At 40.2% G+C, this 19,523-nt stretch overlaps 2 protein-coding genes across 41 annotated transcripts in view; one reads left to right on the top strand and one right to left on the bottom strand.

Moving 5' to 3' along the window:
* The window catches only part of LOC105070277 (uncharacterized), a 246,329-nt gene extending 244,398 nt beyond the window's left edge, over positions 1 to 1,931 (bottom strand). For 24 of the 35 annotated variants that reach the window (XM_074360982.1, XM_074360986.1, XM_074360976.1 and 21 more), the window contains exons 1-2: positions 667 to 996; positions 284 to 355 (exon numbers count right to left, since the gene is read on the bottom strand). In XM_074360982.1, coding sequence (XP_074217083.1) covers positions 284 to 355; positions 667 to 996 — 402 coding nt within the window. Of the gene's footprint in view, positions 1 to 283; positions 389 to 666; positions 997 to 1,853 lie in introns of those variants that run through there. The other 11 variants (XM_074361165.1, XM_074361104.1, XM_074361162.1 and 8 more) reach the window with 4 other exon arrangements.
* APP (amyloid beta precursor protein) overlaps positions 947 to 19,523 on the top strand; it is a 259,372-nt gene continuing 240,795 nt past the window's right edge. For 3 of the 6 annotated variants that reach the window (XM_074360939.1, XM_074360941.1, XM_074360948.1), the window contains exon 1: positions 948 to 1,154. In XM_074360939.1, coding sequence (XP_074217040.1) covers positions 1,098 to 1,154 — 57 coding nt within the window. In that variant the 5' untranslated portion in view covers positions 948 to 1,097. Of the gene's footprint in view, positions 1,155 to 19,523 lie in introns of all 6 variants that reach the window. The other 3 variants (XM_074360950.1, XM_074360953.1, XM_074360935.1) reach the window with 2 other exon arrangements.

Genomic DNA, 19,523 nt, shown 5'->3' on the forward strand with positions numbered 1-19,523 from the left:
CTAACTCGGCATTGGACGGTGTGTGTTTAGGAGAAGGTGGCTTCCCAGAAGTTTCACTTCTGTAATTTAGGACAGACACAAGGAAGCACAAGGACGGAGTTGGAGGTCACAAGTTCTGAGGTATGGGGGTCGGTCATCTTTCCAGACCCCTTCCCTCTTAACTTTTACTTCACCCGCATCTCAGATTACATTCCTGTCTGATAAAAAAATCCCTGATGACATCCCCTTCTCAAAACAAAAACAAAAAAGACAACAAATAAACAAAAATTTAAAAGAAAACAACCTTTTTTTCAAGGAGAAGTAAATAGGTCGCCGCTTCTTCTCCGGGTCCGGCGCCCTGCTCCTTTGGTTCGGTCTAAAGATAGAAATTCCAGGTTGCTCGTGGCTGCTTTTGACGGAAAAAAAAATGAGGTTTTTTTGCTCTCCCAACGAGCAAAGGGATCCTATTTCCTTTAAGCTTGCCTTGTTCCCATTCTCTTCCAGAAACACCTCCCCCCACCTCTCCAAACCGAGACAAAAAACGGAATGCGGATAAAAACGCACCCCGCAGCAGCGCTTTATAAAAAGGCACCCCCGCGAGGCCTGCGGGGTCGGATGAGTCAAGCTCACGGGAACGAGCGGGGAGCGCTCCCGACTTTTCTGGAGCTCAAACGTCCTACGACTCACCTTCCCCTGATCCTGCACCGTCCCTCTCCGGGCCCCAGACTCTCCGTCCCACCGCTCGCGGGGCCAGGCGGCCGGCGGCGGGCGAGGCGCGCGGGGAGCCGAGGGGAGCCGGGGCGCCGCACCTGTGGGCGCCGGGGACGCAGGCCCCTCCCCGGCGGAGCGGGTGCAGCTCACCGGCGGCGCCGCTAGGGGTCTCTCTCGGGTGCCGAGCGGGGTGGGCCGGATCAGCTGACTCGCCGGGCTCCGAGCCCCGCCGCCGCGCTGCTGCTCCGTCAGTTTCTTCGGCAGCCGTAGGAGAGAGCACCAGGAGCTGCGTGAGCGCGGGGCCATCGGAGACGGCGGCGGCGGCGGCGGCGGCGACACCGGCAGAGCAAGGGCGCGGCGGATCCCACTCGCACAGCAGTGCACTCGGTGCCCCGCGCAGGGTCGCGATGCTGCCCGGTTTGGCACTGGTCCTGCTGGCCGCCTGGACAGCTCGGGCGCTGGAGGTGGGTACCGCGCCTTGGAATGGGGGTGGGGGTACGGTGGGGACCCGATCCCTCTAAGTCTTTCGTCCAGAGAAGCTGGGGGCAGTTGAGGGGCCCCCTCTCCCCTCTGTGCCCTACGTCCCCGCTTGCGGGCGCCCTGCGCATCCCTGCCTCTGGCCCAGCCCTGCCCCGGGGACGCGCGCTCTGGCCCGCGGAGAGTGAGCGGGCTAGGCTTCGGGCGCCTGGGTCCGGGCCAGTTGGGGGCGAGAAGAAGAGGAGGCGATCCTGAGCTCAGACCCCGACTCAGTCCCTGCCTGGGGGCCGGGGGAGGCGAGAGACATCCAGAGGGGAGCTAGGGGAAGAGAGCACGTGGGGAAAACCGAAAACGCAGAGTCCCTGGATCCTATCCCCAAGTCTTGACCTCTGCCCTTCCCTTTCTCTCTGGCCCTGGGAAGGAGGAGTCGGGACAACTGGGCACCCCCGTCCCACTTCCCTTTGCCTTTCCGCCCGGGTTCACCTTCCCTTCGCATCCCCAACACCCCTTCCTTGCCCGACCTCCTCCTCCTTCCTCTTAGCGGCTGCTCGGGCTGCCGCCTGAGTGCGACCACAAGCAGGGTCGCGCACCACCCTCCTCAGGCAAACTTTGTACATTTCTGCGTCTCCCTTTTGTGTTAAGTTGCGAGAGATGGGAGGGGTCAGAGACCCACAGCCACCTCGTACCTTCCGCAAGCCAAGACATCCCCGGCGTTCGCTCGCACCCTCAGATTGGCCTGGAGAGGCAGAAGGTCCCCGGGAACAAAAGCCGCGACACCCCGCCCTCGCCAGCCCGGGGCGCGGTAGGCTGAGCCGCGTTAGTCTGTGCGCCACCGAGGCTTCCGCCTGCCTCCCTTCCCCGCGCTGCGCGTCTGTCCCGGAGGGGGTTGGGGCGGCTCTAGGGAGCCTCAAGGCCCCTCTACTTCCCACCCACCCCCATCACCTCCGAGCCTTGCTAATTCGTTCTTGGTTGTAAAGTCCTTGGGGAGAAATACGCGGAGAGTGGGGTGTGCGTCTGGAAAGGCAGTTGCGGGCGGTGGGGAGGCACGAGCTCTCCCCTCCCGTGCATCAAAGGAGGTGTTTGTGCGATTAAGGCGCGGCCTCTTCCCGGGCAGCGCTGGGCACTATGGTTTAGCTCCTCTGGGGGCGTGGGCTGCTGGGAGGGTCCTCAGGGTCTTTTTTTTTAGGGTGCAGATAAAAAGGATTGAATTGAGTGAAGATTAAGACGGAGAAGATGGCGCCTCTGCAGTGCAGCAAAGAAAAGCTGTGTGGAGGCTGCAGCCTGGTAAAATCCACCCACCACTAGGTGTATAACAAGTCTTCCCCATTCAGCCAACTCTCGAACATTCAGCTCACGCCTGTGCAAAATGACTATTTTCCTTTTTATCTGAAGATGCCTAGAAATTGTTTGCGTGGATAGTTGGGGCAGAAAAGGTTGTATTTAACATCGTTTGGGTTTTCATTCGGTATCTTACCCTTTGTAGCCCCACCTTTCCCCATTTTTCCCCCCTTCCTTTTCCCTGCCTCATGGTAATTTTCCAAAAGAGCAATTTCTGGACAATTGTTTTCCTGTAATTCCACTGAGGCTACTGACTATCACAGCCTAGTGAAACCACACTGTGGCTTTTTAGTCCCTAATTTACAAGGTCATTGAACTTTTTCCCCTTCTGTGTTTTACCTACAAGTGGCTCAGGAAACTCCTCGGAGCTAGTTATGGCAGTTTGTTTTAAGAGTTGAAGAATTTGGTTGACCATTAAAAAATGCATTTAATTAAGGAAACTGGTTTTTCCCATATTTAAATTTACTCCTACAATTATTTCAGTTTTCCTGATTGTCTTACACACAATTAAAAAACACAAGTAATTAAAAGCATATCATATTCTTTATATTTGAAGCTTTTGCCAAAATGTAAATTTTTAACTTTTGGAACAACATTTTTTCCATGTGAAAGAAGGCAGAGTGCAGGCAGGTATGATTCAGACTTCTTTTTTAGCTGGTTTGATTGCATGTTTTGCTCCTTCTGCCATCGTTTTGGACATTTTCACTGGTTACTGTCACCTCCTTCAAAGGGTGGAGATCAGATTCACATTGGTTCATTTGCAAAGCATTAATGGAAGGGTAGGCAATTCACTCTAACGAGGTTTGAGGGGGATTTATCCAGCTAAATCTCTGTCCTCTGAAAAGATGTAATTATGAGTTGCCTGTCTCTTGCAGGGCTTAGAAAATAGGTCTACTGCAGATGGCTCGAAAAAAGAAATGAATAAGGGCAGTGATAATGGGGCCTCGGCTTCTTCTGGGGGAAATGTGATTACCTGAGCGGATGATTTTCCCTGGCATAGTGAAAGAAGAGGCGTTAAAAGGGCCCGGATGTTTGTTGATTTAAACTTGCTTCCTCTTAAGTTTTATTTTCCTGTGTTGTGGGGTTTAACCTAGTCACAATTATCTGCTTTGATAGCTGTGCTAATTCACAGATTCCAGATCCCTACTCACACTGACTAGGACTGTGCTAACAGTAGGTGCCTTGGCACAACACAGGGATGCTCAGATTTGATGGTGGGCTGTAAGGAGTCCTGGTCCTTGCTGATCCGTGGGAAGCCACAATAACCACAGGGCACCAGAGCTGCTCCCTTGTCACCCCAACCAGCAGAGGCGCCTGATGGGCACTCGGGAGGCCATTAGTACTGCAGAGAAGGACTCCAGGCAGACTGATGATCCCTGGTGCTGATTGGGAGAGTGAAGAGGCACGTGTAACTAAGGATCACAGGGTTAAATTAGGAATGACTGATTGTAAAAAGAAAAAAAGGAAAAAAAAGAATGTGATCCACTAAATATTGGGTCAAAGAAAAAAATGGAGAGGTTTTCTTTGTGGAAAAGGCTTTCTCCCTGTTGGTGGAGGAGCCCTGATTTTTATTACTGTTTATGGCTTACTAGAGACTTCTAGACAGATACTGGTATGAAGATGAAGGTTGTCGATCATTCTAGAAAGAAGCAGAGCTATCATGTGCCTTTTAGGTGGCTGTTAAACTGCCACTAAGGAATGTGGTAAAATTCAGTAGAAATGTAATTCTAACCTAGGTGGGGACATGTGTTACCTTAAGAGACTAAAAAACGTCTTTCATTAATGCACTTCTTTGACTCTGCCTCGTTATGTCAATTACAAATGCAAAGATAAAGCTTATAAATGTACTTTAAAAGTTAAGCTCCAGGACGTAAGGTTTAATTTGGCTTGCATACACCTTATTTCTCCCCACCCTCGTTCCCTGATCCCCAGGAAGTTTGCAGAGTAAATAAGACAGGCACATGATTACAAAAGAAAACACAAAGTGTTAAGCACCAAGAGGAAAGTACAAATTAAGCCATATCCTGAGTAAAACTATTAGCAGTTTAAACATCTATATTTAAGGAATGAAGAAACAGGAGGATGAGATAATCCTGGAGAATTGCCTGGTGGTTCATTTTCAGCCAGGTTTGTATCTCAGGTCCTGGGAAGGGTGATTAAGTCTTTGCAGTTACAGTATTTGTTTACCTACCTCTGTCCACTTTTCCACTCTGAGACACACACACACACACACACACCCTGAGGGTGCGGGTGGAGCAAGTGTGGGATTTGATTTTCTTAGTCTCTCCATCTATTCATTTGGAACATTTTTTATTGCTTCTCATTTTGAGCCAAGCTCTGTCCTGCAGCCCTGAAGATAGTGTGGTGAACCAAACAGTCTTTTGCTTCAGGAAGCTTCCAGTCAAGGAGGGAAGACAGAGAATAAAAGAATCATTATAAACATGTGTTCATGAGCAGTGACAGATGCCTTGACGGAAAGGGAGAGTGCAGGGTACACTGTGGAGAGGAGCAGGGAAGTCCCAGTGGGGAGCTGAGGGGCTAAAGGCAGCATCTTCAGTAGGACCTTGGCTGAGGGAGTGAGTCCGAGAGGAAAAACATGATTCACTGAGCAGCAACAAGGAGGGTAGGGAAAATAAAGTACTTCACTCGTTTTCTGTTTTGTTTTGTTTTGTTTTTCCTGGTAGTTTTCTACCTCTCTGGGTTCTACTTGACTATAAAATGGTTTCCTTTTCCTAGTGGGACCTCACATACAAATGTATGGAGTGGGAATTGCTCACACAATCTTCTGCACATCCTTGGGAGCACTGTCACCCCATGTCTCTCAGCCAGTATCCAGTTACACCCTCATGAGTGGCTGGAGGAAGACAGAGGTGGCAGGTGGAGGTGGCCAAAGTGAAGCACTGAGCAGACCTGAATGAGTAGCACGTTTAAGCAAGAAAATATCTATTTCTTAATTTTTATTATTGTTAATGAAAAGCAAAGAGTATCTGAACCCTCAAACTAGGTTTGGAAATGGAAACCATAGTGAAGAGGACAATGTTATGTAACTATGCCTGCAGTTTAACGTGGATAGTTTAAGAAATAACCATTTCAGTGAGGTCACTATCTGGTAAATAAGATAACCTGGTGAATTTTTTTTCTTTGGAAAAGATACCTGGTGAATTTTCCTCTTCAGATTAATGGTTAATAGATATGCCTTACTGGTACCTTTTTAGAAGTAGAAATCTACCCCAAACTGGATTCGAATGACTCTAGGAATAAAGTAATTCATTAAAAAAAAAACAGCCTGGACACGTTCATGAACTAATACTTCTCTGAAAAACAGTTGCCTGATAGGTTAGTTAGCTGACTTCAACGTGGAATACAGAGAATTCAGTATGAAATCTTAGCTGAGATGGAGAACTCAGGGGCCATTTTATTTAGACTTTGTGGGGCTATATTTGGAAGAAACATGCAGTAGAGATTTAGCTTGAGCATTGCTAGGATTATAGTATTTTATGAAAGAAGGTAGTGGTTGAAATGGGGAAAATGAGAGGCTTTTAAAAGCCAGCTCTCTGGAAAGTGGAATTGTTCCTACATTTATAGCCTTGATTTCGACATCAATGTGATGTCAGGCCAGCAGCCAAGTTGTGGGGTTTCTCACGTGTTCAGGGAAGGTAGCATCCCGCAGTGATCAAGAGCCTGGACCGAGCCAGGAATGACTGGGCATAAATCCTGGCTCCGGCCCTTTTGAGCTATTGACTGTGGGCCTGCTCGTGTCTCAGTTTTTCCCTTTGTAAAATGGGGATAATATTGCATATGGTTGTTGAAGATAGAGTTAATGTATGTGTAAATTGCTTGGAGTAGTATATGAGTTTATATATATATACGCACATATATGCACATATATATGTATATATATATATATAAAAAACATGACACATTATGAAAACTCCATGTTAGTTACAATTACTGTTTATGATGATGTGAAATAGATATATTGAATCTCATACGCTGTTGAAAGTTAAAAAAAGGGTATATGATGTTTCACTTATTGACTGATGCACTTGCTAACCAGTTAAGATTATTGCAGGCATTTGGCAGTATGTTCATGAAAAGAATGAGTGAATTTGATTGAAATTTTAAAAAAGACATTGCAGATAAGATTTTTACCACATATAAAATTTTTTAAATACATGTTATAAAATTTCATTGATGAAATATTCATAGGTATTTTATATTTCATTTGGCTTTTTGGAAAACCATTAAAACAATTCATGCTCGTAGAAAAACTTGAACAGTACAGAAATGTGTAAAAAGTGTAAGCACTCATTACGCAAATGGGAAAGACCTGTTTTAAATGTTTGCACACCCTGGCAGCTTGCTACACATGTCTGATATTGGGCAAGTTTATATTCTGGCTCAATTATTAACTCAGCTATTGGTTGACTATCAGCTATGTGCAGAGCTGTGAATAACTTGGTTTAGTTTTAAGCAAAGCCTATTCTAGAAAAATGAATAAACATGTTTTGCCAATCTAGGCAGAAATAGAAGATTTCAAATGCCAGCAAAAGAATTTTGATCTTACCTAAATGCTTGAAATGATCTTCATCAGAGGGCGAGGAAACCAAAAAGCAGACTGCTTGAGAAGATAGCCTTTATGTAAGAAATCAGTTTACAAAATAAAATGAATTATATTACTAGCCAGATGATGGTAAGCTCTGAAACTTTATCCTGATCTACTGCTTAATTAAAAGGCATCCTTTTTTAAATCAGCATACTTTCCTCATTATAAAATAAAAGGTTTTTCAATCTCAGTTTCAAAATTAGGCTAACGATATTTGAGAATACCCTAAATTAGTAATACTGTGGTTAAGGTACGATTAACACATTGAAGAATCAATAAGCCAAGTCCCAAGGAATCTATATGGGTTTTTTTTTTTTTTAACTCACACCAGCTCAGGTATTTATCCTTGTCCTGCTCAATCAAAATAAGTGGATTCAAGTAGGAGGAGATAATTAATGTAGCTGTGTTTGAACGTCGTACACAGAGTAGATACAGTGAGGAATGAAGGTACCACAACCACATAGTAGGGTCAATGCGCAGGGGCAAGGAATAAGCAAGATAAACATTTCAGAAAAGGAAATAGAACAGTAAGCTTGTTTTGTAGATGAACAAGTTCTAGAATTCTTAAGGTCTGACTAGTGATGCACCCCAGTGTTGGTATCTTCTAATTTCCAGAGGGTCTCTCTGTCTCTTTTTATTTTTCCTTCCCAAGTTGAGATGATTTTTAGCTGAGAAATTTCAGTACGAAAAAAATTTTGAGTGATTTTTTTTTCTTGCTGCTATGAGATTGTTCTTTGCCTTATTCTCGTTTGTAGAGAATCTAATTTGTCCTATGTGCTCAGTTCGCTTCCATAGAAATCTGCATACTATCTTCACTAGAGGATGTTAGGCATCCTAGATGATTAAGACAAATTACTTTCAGCCTCAAAGAATGCTTAGGAGAATAAGAGGTCTGCTCTATCAAGAAAAGTCATTTTGTATTAGATGAAGAAATGCATTATTACTCTTGTTGCTTTGTTAAATTTCAGAGCCTTAATGGCTGTGATATGTTTTGACCCCATGGAGACATTTTACAGGAATAAAGACAGGTTTAATTCTACTCTTGAGATGCAGTTATACACTTTAGACCTGACCTCTTACCCCCTTAGTGACCACAAACTCGTTTGTTGTTTCTCTTGTCTGCACATGCTTGATTACAGTAAAATTAACAAGACAACATAATTTTTATTTTTAGTCAAAAATGAAGACAATAGTATGGTCTATTGAGGCTTGGTTACTTCAAAAAAGGACTTTTTATGTTTGCTCTTTCTATGGGATGGCTTTTCAAAAACATAATTATTGTTTTTATAAATAGCACGACTCAGTCATTTTGTAATGGAATTAACAGGCACACATGATACAGATAGGTAAGTACTACTTTGTAACCATATTTATTGATTTTTTTGTCTTTCAAAAAAAGAGTCCTTTTCTACTTTGAAGGTTGAGCCTTAAAACTGATGCAAATTTTTCGAAATCTTAGCCTAACTCTTCAGAGACTAACATAAATCTTACCATACGAGAAATGATATTTGAGAGCAAATATTCCTCATGTTGATGCTCTTAATTGCTTGTTACGGTTTATTTAAAACAAATACAGGCTTATCATTGCGGTATATTGGTTTTAAGACATGTGATGAGTTCTTAAAGAACTCCCATAGAAACTTGCAAATATGCAGACTGATCATTCTAAGAATAATTTATTCAGATACTTACATATGAAATGAATTAGCAGTTTAAAATTAAAATCAAATTTCTATAGAAAAGTGTTAACAGAAACCTAGATTTTTATGGGCACACCCAGAAAAGGAAAATTCACTCCTTTGTTTAACCAATACTTTTTAGGTCCTTCCCCTCAGAGGAGCTTACAATCTAATGAGAGGCAGACAGAATAAACAGCAAATAGTAGGGGACTTGGGAAAAATTAAGTTGGGTAAGGGGGTAGGGGTTTGCTAGATGGCAGTTGGCTGTGAGTGTGGTATTTTATGTGGTATTATCAGAAAAGTTCTCTGATCTAGGCACCACCCAAATGTTAACTTAGATACCTGGAGGAGAGAGCTATTTAGTCACTGTGATGTAAAACAATACCTGGGGACAAGGGATCTACTTTGGTGGTTAGATATTAAAAACAAAAATGGTGGAGCAGAGAAGTTGATATTGCCTGTGATCCCAAACTGTTTCCTATAATTTGTTTCCCCACTCAACGACAATGCCTAGTAGTATTTACTAAGTGTTTGTTAAATGTTTTAAATGAATACTCTAGGAATTTTATACTTTAGTGATGAAAAATTATGTATTTGATTCTTGGCAGTTGAATTAACTTCTCTTATGTTTAAAAAAATTGTGAATGACACCTAACTACATGTGTACAGAAAAAAATAAAAGCCTCTTTAGTAAGATTCATTTTTCAGCCTTTTCTAGAGCATTTTATTGTGAAAAGATTTCATAAATGCTCAATAACTTCATTGGCAACTCTTCATTTCAGAAATTCAGCTGACTCAGCAAAAAAGGCCTTGTTTTTGAAATATTCCACCAGCCCTCTGGCTGGCACACTTTCAGTTGAGGGTAACTAGAAATGATTTTCTTTGAAGAAGAGGGTGGAATTCAGAAAGAATACATTGTGTATTAGAATGAAATTGAGTGGCTATCAAAATGAAAATTTCATTATCATTGTATTTTTTCAGTTTGCTGCTTTTGGCCATTTTTCAGCTAACATCCACTTGTTAATTCAGTGTGAACCAGGATAGAAATTGGCCCTTTAAGAAAAAATTGAAATTCTGTTACTCATATTCTCTTAAAGAACTCTTCAAATTCAAGGCCTGAAACCAGTGCCACTATGTGCTATTAACTAGACGGGCACTGAAAATCTAATTGAGGTCATTATAATTAGCCTTGTGTCTTGCCAGTGTTTTCTCAGACTTGTTTTTAATGTTTTGTGTCAAGTGTCAAATCCTCTTAAATCACAGAACCCAGAAATTTTAAATCCATTGAAAGTAAACTAAATTTTAGAATCCTGTGGTGGTTTTGTGTGGGACAGGTCCTTGGCTGGTAGGATGACTGAACAGGAAGGCAGCTTACATATTGCTGTTAGTTTAAGGAATTGTGAAGGGCTCCTTTCAAGAGTACATTTGTGACCAAATTATAATTTTGGAATCACTGCATACTTGTTCAGTGAAGTATGATCAGAGGGAATCCTCTGAGCGTGGCCATGTGACTGGATGGCTGAGACAGCCTGCTAGATGGAGCGATCTTAAGACAGTGTAAGTCCTGGGAACTTGCAACTGAGTAATTAACCAACATGCCTTTGGAGATATCCAGGACAAAGATAACTACGAGTAATGACAGGGAGGACACACTTAAGTAAACAAATAGGAAGCAGACCCACCCAATTCCTAGGTAATTTCGTCCTTTGTCTTTACTTGCCATTTGAATATTTCACTTCACTTTTGTGAGCCTGGATTCGAAGGTTAAGTTTGTATCTTTGTGAATTTTCTAGGTGGTGTTTATAAGGACACAGCTGGGAAGTACTCTGTTTGTTGGCAGTTTCTGTGTGTGTGTTTTTAGTTGTATTTATTGATTTCATAAATAGCCAATAAAGAGAAAAACATTTTAGCATTTTTTTTTCCTGGAGGAAAACAAAAGACATTGGTTAAAATATCATTCTAAGGGTTTATTACCATTGTTAAATTATTTATACGTAAAAAAAATCTGACATGTACCTTCATGGTCTTTTGCTCATTCATCTCAGAAATGTAGCATGTGAGACACAAACCCAAACCCATCGATCAATTCTTCTGTTAGCAGATGAGGGGGAAGTTTAATGCAGGATGTTTAATTGGCTGTTTGTATAATGTGTTCACCTGTTTTGTCTCTAGTCCAAATTTTCTCAGGGCATTTGTGATTGCCTTCTGTGATACTGACACTGATTTGGAGTTACGATTTTTCATTATTATTAATTTTTTATCTCACTGCATTTTTCTCCTACTTTCCTTGAATTTTTAAAAATATCATTCATTTTTTGGACGCATACTGGATGCCTTCTGTGTTTCTGGGTGACAGGAGCCGTAGAATCTTCTTGGGACTGTGAGTAAACAGAGAAGGGACTCAGTCTGTTCCTTGAAGAATTCGCAGCCTGACAGGGGAAGAAAGAGATGGAGAAGTAATTAGGTACAGTGGGCCAAAGGCCACAATGGCCGAAGGTACAAAGTCTTCATAGAGAAGGCTGGCAGCATTTGAACTGAGTTTTAAGGATGAGTGGAGGTTAACTGGGGCATGGTAGAGCTTTACAGATAGAAGGAACAGCAAGGGTGTAGATGGGATAAAAGAGGAAGCCATGGAAATGTAGATGGAGGAGATGGTATGGAGGTTAAGAGCTTTGGATGCCTTGATGAGTTTGAATTTCATTTTCTCAGCAATGGGGCACTTTTAGATGTTCCTAAAATGGGGGTAACCATTGATGGCTATGGATCAGTTAGGTTTAAGAGACATTGTCAATGTCTGCTTCATCTTGTAGCCAGATGTTCCTAAAATGGGGGTAGCCATTGATGGCTGTGGTCTGGTACATGCGGTCTGTTAGCTGGGAGTATTGCCACCAGGAGTACGTTCCAGGTTTTCTTCTGATAAAGGAACGGTAGGGTATTGGGTAATAATTGGCATTCTGGGATGCAGAGGGAATACAATACAAAAGGATACAGAGGGAAGTGGGTAGATTAATAAACTTGTTGAACCAAACCAAAGGAAAGATTCTTCATAAACAATTAGAGAAGGTTTTTGGCTTTTGCCCACTTCTCCTTATCTGCTCAGGAAGCATATCTTTGGGGAGTGATGGAGGAGGAGATGGGGAATGCTATTTTATTTTTATGGCAGGAACACCCAAGAGCTAAGCCTTCACACTGGTGGATTGTACCAAGGTGGTTTAGACTCCTGTTCCTGGAGATCCTTCCAATCAGAGTGATGGAAACAGGGCTAATTCCAGTGGCTCGGTGGGTAGTGATGGCAGTGTCAGTTTACTCTCTCCGCTGGTGAAGCATCTTTGATGTTTTCTAGAGACTTGCCTAAAGCACCTTTGTTGTTGTGCTTGTTCTTTGAAAGGAACAGCAGATAAAACAAACTTTGAAGTTTTTAGAAAAGAGGGTGATCCTGAGAATCTTTTTTGAGCTAGATTTCTCTACCTTTTCTGTTGCTATACAGCCTTTCAGGTCTGTTTATGTGCACCTATTATTAAAACAGAATGGAAACATCTATGGAAAAGAGGAAATTAAGCCTTAATATACTTACATCAGTAAAAATGGGACTGCCGTTTTAAAATTCATCTTATTACTTATCTATTTTCTTACTCACTTCAGTTTTCTAGATGTGGACAAATGAAGATACTTACCCAAAAGTATGTGATGAAATAAGATATGGGAGAAAAACTTGGAGCCTTGACCAGGCTTGATATAACCAGCCACATTAGGGGGTGTTTGAGGTTTATAGTAAACATTTTATCAGCATCTGAAGATTTATTTACATATTGTACATGGCTCCGTCTTAAGGAAATGTCTACAGTATCATGGTTCCTCGTGAACTACTTTTGGTTTTATTTTCTTCGTTTCTTTTTGAACCCTTGGTTCTCTTTAAGAGTAGTCAAAAGCATAGTTCAAGTTTGATCATCTTAAGTCTTGACATTTCTTTCCTTTTTTATTTTGAAGTGTTCGTCAAAGAAAATATTTTATCTTATCATTTCAAAGACTGCCTTCAGAAAAACAGTTGACAGTTTGTTGTTGACCGATCATGACAAACAGAAAGAGTAGCCAGTATGTGTTTGAGTATATATTTCTCACACATTACCCTGGTCATATTTTGAAATTCTTTTTTTTCCCCATCAAAAGAGTGGGTGGTAATTTATATCATGTAAGTTTGAAAATTTGTTTTAATTATATTAGCTAGAACTTGAAAATGTAAGAAAATCTTGTTCTTTAAGTTGGGCATAGTTTTCTAAGGGTCATGTAGTTTATATAATTTGAGAAACTTTATTTTAAAAATTTACTTATTATTATTGTTAATTTAATTTAATTTAATTTAATTTTTTTACAATTTCCCCAAAGGACATACTTTCTTCTGAATTCTGTTCTGCTTTCATATATCTGAAAATACTTGACTTAATTACTGAGTTTAAGCCCAGTCTGAAATGGTTGTGCCTTTAGTTGGTTCTGGATTGCAGTTAGTCTGTTGCCTACTTTATTGACTTTAAATAATTGGTAGTTGATTTTGCAGGGAATTAGATGAGTATCTTTGTTTAAGATCTTCTAATTGAAAAGTTGACAGTCCAAGAAAACGTTCTGAGAAGAACATTCATTCTCAGCTTACCTGAATCTTGTAAATATTTTATTGGCTGTGTTCATAGTATGTTGTATTTCTAAGTAAACAAGCTCTCTAGAAACAATCTCTGCTTCTCTGATCATTTAAAATACATTAAATTAATTGATACAGATTGCAAAAATAGTGGAAAAGTTTCTAGTTCGATATCAATGAAATGTGTTCCCTCCATGCAAGTTCACTGTAGCTGTTCCTATTGAATTCAAATGTGAGTTTTAAAAAAAGAAGGTTGTGATCATCTTTATGAAGTAAACTCAATTATTACTTTAAATATATATTCAATTCAAAGGAAACTGAAAACATGTTGTGCCTGTGTGAAGGTGCCATCCATCTAGGGTTATGTTTAAAGCCTACGGTTGATAGTTAAGATTAAGCCTTACAGTAAATGAAATGATATTGATTATTTTTAGGCCCAATGTTATTTTCTATTGATTCGTTGGTGAGCAGAATTAGAGAACAAAATCATGGCTTTAAGACAGCCTTTTTTTAAGTACTACATGGGAATGATAAGCCCTGAATCCTAACAGTGAAGAGCCAGGGAATGGCAGCATTCCATTCAGGTGTCCTCTTGATGTCACTTGCTCTCAGAGTTCCTCTGACCCTCACATAAAGCCCAGGCTTAACTCTAAAGCAGGGCTATCCAATAAAAGTGTAATGAGACCACAGATAGAATCTAAAATTTCCTAGTAGCCACATTAAAGAAAACAAACTGGCCAAATTAGTATGTTTTATTGGCTCCAATAAATGAAAAATATCATTTCAACATGTAGTTAGTCTAAACATTACTAATGAAATAGATGACATTCTTTTTTTTTTTTTTTCATTTTATATCTTCAAAATTTTACCCATAGAGTATATCTGAATTCGGACCAACCACATTTCATGTAGTCAATAAGCCATATATGGCTCGTAGCCGCCATATTGGACAGTGCAGCTGTAGAAGGGCCAACTCAACCTTCTACTTTCTAGGAAAAGAATCAGGTTTTGGAGCAGGTAGTATCCGTAAGACCTCCTTTCTGTGCCCCCTCATTTTACAGATGAAGAAACTTGGATCTGGAAATGTTGCCCAATATCACTTCAGATATTAAGGGTCAAAGCCCAATCCTTGTCCTCTGGCTTCTAATCTTTCTTCATCACTGATTCTTCCTTCTTCTTTCCCGTGTTGCTGTGTCTGCTTGAATATGTACTGACGTTAGGTGGTTGCTATCAGTTAAATATTGAGCCAGGAGCTTTGAGAAAATCTGGCCCACTTGATGAAGGCATGGTCTGATCCAGACAAAACTCTTTTTAGGGGCAGGATAAAAAAAATTACAGGCATATCTAGAATCTTTCAGTGGAATAGTAATGGGAGATGATTCTGGGTCCAGTGGTTAGTTTTGTCTTTTTCTGGAGTGGGCACTGTTGGAGTAGGAGGTGGATGGACCCTTTGGGACCCAGAGTATGTGACTGGAACATTGGTTGAAATGTCAACTGCCCACTGAAAGCAAAGGAGATCAGCAAGGCATTATGTACTATACACAACTTGTTGTGTGTGTGAGGTCTGTTCCTGGAAACAGTGGGTTAAGCTTGCTTTCTTTTTCTTTTTTCTTCAAATTTTTGGAAGGCTGCCCGTGTGTGTGCCCATAGTTCTTACTCAGTTATACTCAGAGTATGATATTTTTTGACAACTTAAGCCCAGTGCACTCCTGGCATGTAAGGTAGTTATTTTCCGAGTGCAAGCAAATGTGGAAAGCTTACCGCCCAGCATTGTGGGCTGGTGAAGGCAGGGGTTTGATATACTCCTGGGGTTACTGCTATAAAGTATTTGTTTTACAATATGAAGATGCCCAGTGAGTGAACTTTTAAAGTTGGAAGTTATTGTAAAATATTTATCAGTCTGGAATATTGTAGACTATATGAGTGCTTTGAAGAGAGTTTAAGTTTATTCTATGACTTAGGTTTAGTGATTTTAGACTTTAAGTGTTAAACTTGACAATTTTTCTATGTGAAACTTAGGACTTCTCATCTGTGGTTAGACTTTACCCACAAGGCGCATTAGATCTTTAAGTTAAGCATGCACCATATTTTCTTTAATATTCTATGATGAAAATAATTGCATTTTGCAAATGCAGGTGTGGGACGATGCTTAGAGGATTCATGGCTTGCAGGAAAAAATAAAAGTATAGGGATATCTGAATCTCCTCTGGCAGTAGTGTATTAAACTTAAAAAAAACATGTCTTCCATCCTAAAAAAAGACCACCTTTTTTTTTTTTTTAAAGCAGTTTTCCATATATTTTTCATAGTACATATAATCAAGAAGAACAGAAGTTTAGAGCTTTCAACTGTTTGAGGGAAGTCATATTTTCTAAATTAGGTTTCAGTTAGTTTTTTTGAATTAGAAAAGTCTTACAAATTCATTGTAGGTAACTTAGAGAGAGTGTAAAAACATGCATAATCCTGCCATTCCCAGGTGTCTGTTTTATATCATTTTTGAGATCATGGTATAGATTCCATTTTATATCCTGCATTTTATTTCTTAACATTAACTCTCATGCCATTACCAGTTCTTTGTAAATATAATGTTTAATGGGTGTGTGAATCAGTTCAGGGCAGTGGAAGCTAGTGCTTGTGGGCATGTGCTTTTTTTTTTCCTTTTTTAATTGAAGTATAGTTGATTTACAGTGTTTCAGATGTACAGCAAAGTGATTCAGTTATACACGTATATATATTCTTTTCCAGATTCTTTCCCATTATGGGTTATTACAAGATATTGAATATAATTCTCTGTGCTATACAGTAGGTCCCTGTTTACCTATTTTATATATAGTTGTGTGTATCTGTTAACACCAAATTCCTAATTTATCCCATCCTCCTTTTCCTCTTTGGTAATCATAAGTTTGGTTTCTACATCTGTGAGTCTATTTCTGGTTTATAAGTACGTTCATTTGTATCATTTTTTTTTTATAGATTCCACATATAAGTGGTATCATATATTTGTCTTTCTCTGTATGATTTACTTCGCTTAATATGATAATCTAGATTCATCCATGTTGCTGCAAATGAAATATTTCATTCTATTTTGTGAGTGAGTAATATTCCATTGTGCATATATATATATATATATATGTATCTATCTCTCTCTCTCTCTATATATATATAGATATCCATTTTTATCCATTAATCTGTCAATGGACACTTAGATTGCATCTATGTCTTGGTTATTGTAAATAGTGCTGCTGTGAACATTGGGCTGCATGTATCTTTTTGAATTAGAGTTTTCATCTTTTCCGGATGCATGCCCAGGAATGGGATTGCAGGATCATATAGTAACTCAATTTTTAGTTTTTTAAGGAACCTCCATACTGTTTTCCATAGTGGCTGCACCAACTTACATCCCTACCAACAGTGTAGGAGGGCTTCCTTTTCTCCATATCCTCTCCAGCATTTATTATTTATAGACTTTTTGATGATGGCCATTCTGATGGGTTTCAGGTGATACCTCCTTATAGTTTTGATTTGCACTTCTCTAATAGTTAGCGATGTGGGGCATCTTTTCATGTACCTGTTTATCATCTTTATTCTTCTTTGGAGAAATGTCTGTTTAGTTCTTCGACATGTGATTTTTTTATTTGGCATTTCCAACCTGAGGTTAAGACGAAAGTAGTGATGTAGGGAAGGACCCTATGCCAAATGCCTGTTACTATTTTAAGCATTTATGGAGTGATCTTAAATTGCTGCTCTCAAGTAGGGTTCAACATGGTGGCTCTTCAACTATAATATACTATTAAAGAAAATGAGATGAACAGAAACTGGAGAGATGAACAAAAATAAAGAAATAATGGAAACCTGACCTAGTAACTCAAACAAGCAATCCTCTTGCTCAATAGTTCCATGACCACTTTTGTAGGAAGTTTTTAGACCTGACAGGCAAGTATAGCCAGGGGTGGAACGTAGGCATGAGTGACATTGTGATTTCAGTTTACTAGAGCCACGCGGTGGGAGCAAGAATTAAGTAACGTGATTACACAGATGTAAATAAAGCATCAGCCTTCCATTTCCCTGCTGTTAAAGTCTCTCCTGATGTTAAAGTCAGAAACATTTATTCTCTGAAGTTCCCAAAGTTTAGAATCTTTAGCCACAAAAGAGAAGTAGATTTATCTATAAATTTAGCAAAGTGTGATGTGGTGCCACTTCCACAGAACCTGTGTAGAGTTACAGAGCCTGTTCAACCAGACCCGTATAATCTTTGATTATTAACTGCTATCACACGGACACTTAAGCAGTTATATATTACTGTATTCCATATCAGGTTTTTGGAGCAAGCACTATGTTCTTTACTTAATACTTATTTAAAATAAATAGACTACTATAAATATATAGTAAAAAATGTCACCCATAGAAGCCCAAACCTCTTTTCTTTTGTCTTGTCATGTCTCCATAGTTAACTGCTCTTTGCTATGATGGCATATATCCTCTCAGACCTAATTGCTCCCTTAGGACTGTCATTTCTTTTCTGTGAACCTCTTCTTACCCTCCCTCTCTCCTACCCCATGTGAAAATGTTAACATCAAATAAAGTTTGTATGTCTTTTCTCCGTTAATCTGCCCTTTATCAGTGTAATTTGCACAACTCCAGGAACTGAACCTAAGAGGGTTGAGGAGAAAACTGTTTTTCCTCTCCTACAAGTATGCAAGCTTCAGGGAAGAGTAAATGAGAAGGCTGAGGTGTCTGAGGACATATATGAACTGCTACAAACATCCCATGAATTATAGTGGACATAATTTACTAAAGATGGTTCATATTGATGAATCATTTATGGAAACTAATAGTAGGTGTCCTCCATAGTGAATTTACTCAGTCTTGGAGAAGAATGTATGTTTTAATCAAGAGGAATTTATAGAAGACATTCTGTATTCTAAACATTTAAGAGTCTTAGAGTATATAATACGTCTTTGCCTCTAGTTAAAAATTTAAGTCAGGAAGAAATAGTCTTACAATTATTTCAGAGTTTTTTTGTTTTTGTTTTTGTTTGCAGTGTGCATTAGAAATTTGGCAGTCAATCATGTCTTACTAGTTCTGGAATAAACACTTCTATTTCTGACATATGTAAAAATGGATGCCTCCTTGGCTTTTGCAATAATAGTAATAACAAATATATAACTCTTTCTATTGGAAGCACTTCTCATGTATTTCTCAACAGCAGCCTGTGAGGTAGCTACTGGTCAGTTACGCCCAAGTCTCTGTATCAAGCCATTAAGGTATCAGCAGGGGAGGAGCTTGAAAAAGGACCAAGGTCAAGCTCTGTATTCTTAACCACTTATCTCTTCTGCCTCTGGCAAAATGGAGTCATGGGTGGAGCTCAGCCAGTGTTTCCTCTTGGACTAGGCAATTAGCTCCTTGAGGAAGCAAGCCCTGATTACAGTCTCTGCTTGTTTAGAAACAAGACTAATCTGTTACACCTTCAGTTCCTGGTGGCTCCCCCTCCCTGCAGCCTCACCTGCAGGAACTTCTGAGCACTGATGTCTCTACATGGTGGCTTCTGCAACACTCCTTCCATCCCAGCCCCATTCCTTCCCCTTCTCCCAAGCCCTAATAAGATTGTCCAGAGTGTAGATGTTAGAGTCATTCAGACCTTGGATTTGAGTCACAACTCCTTCAGTTACTAGAGTTATAACCAGCAGGAAAACGATTTAACTTCCTTAAACCTAAATTTCCACATCTACAGAGTATCTATAAATAGGTTGGTCAAGAGGGGAAGTAAATTAAAAATAAGGTACATCCACTAAAAAAAAATACTCCCCCAAAACCAAAAGAAGAACTTCTTGGGTAGGTGGGGTATAGTTCAGTGGTAGAGCCCTTGCTTTGCATGCACGAGGTCTTGGGTTCAATCCCCAGTACCTCCACTAAAAAAAAAAAAAAACAAAAAACAAAAAATGAGGTACAAAGCATAGAGCCTGACCAATAGGAGGCCCTGTATGAATAATGGCTCTGGTTTTCATTCTGAGTCTCTTTGTAACGTCTCCTCTTCTTGGATCCATCACAACTATCCTTGATGTTCAAGTCAGCCCCACTCCACCCCTCTGTAAACACAGAGACGGG

Source organism: Camelus bactrianus, chromosome 1 (genome assembly GCF_048773025.1).
Source record: "Camelus bactrianus isolate YW-2024 breed Bactrian camel chromosome 1, ASM4877302v1, whole genome shotgun sequence".
In the NCBI taxonomy this organism is placed as follows: domain Eukaryota; kingdom Metazoa; phylum Chordata; class Mammalia; order Artiodactyla; family Camelidae; genus Camelus; species Camelus bactrianus.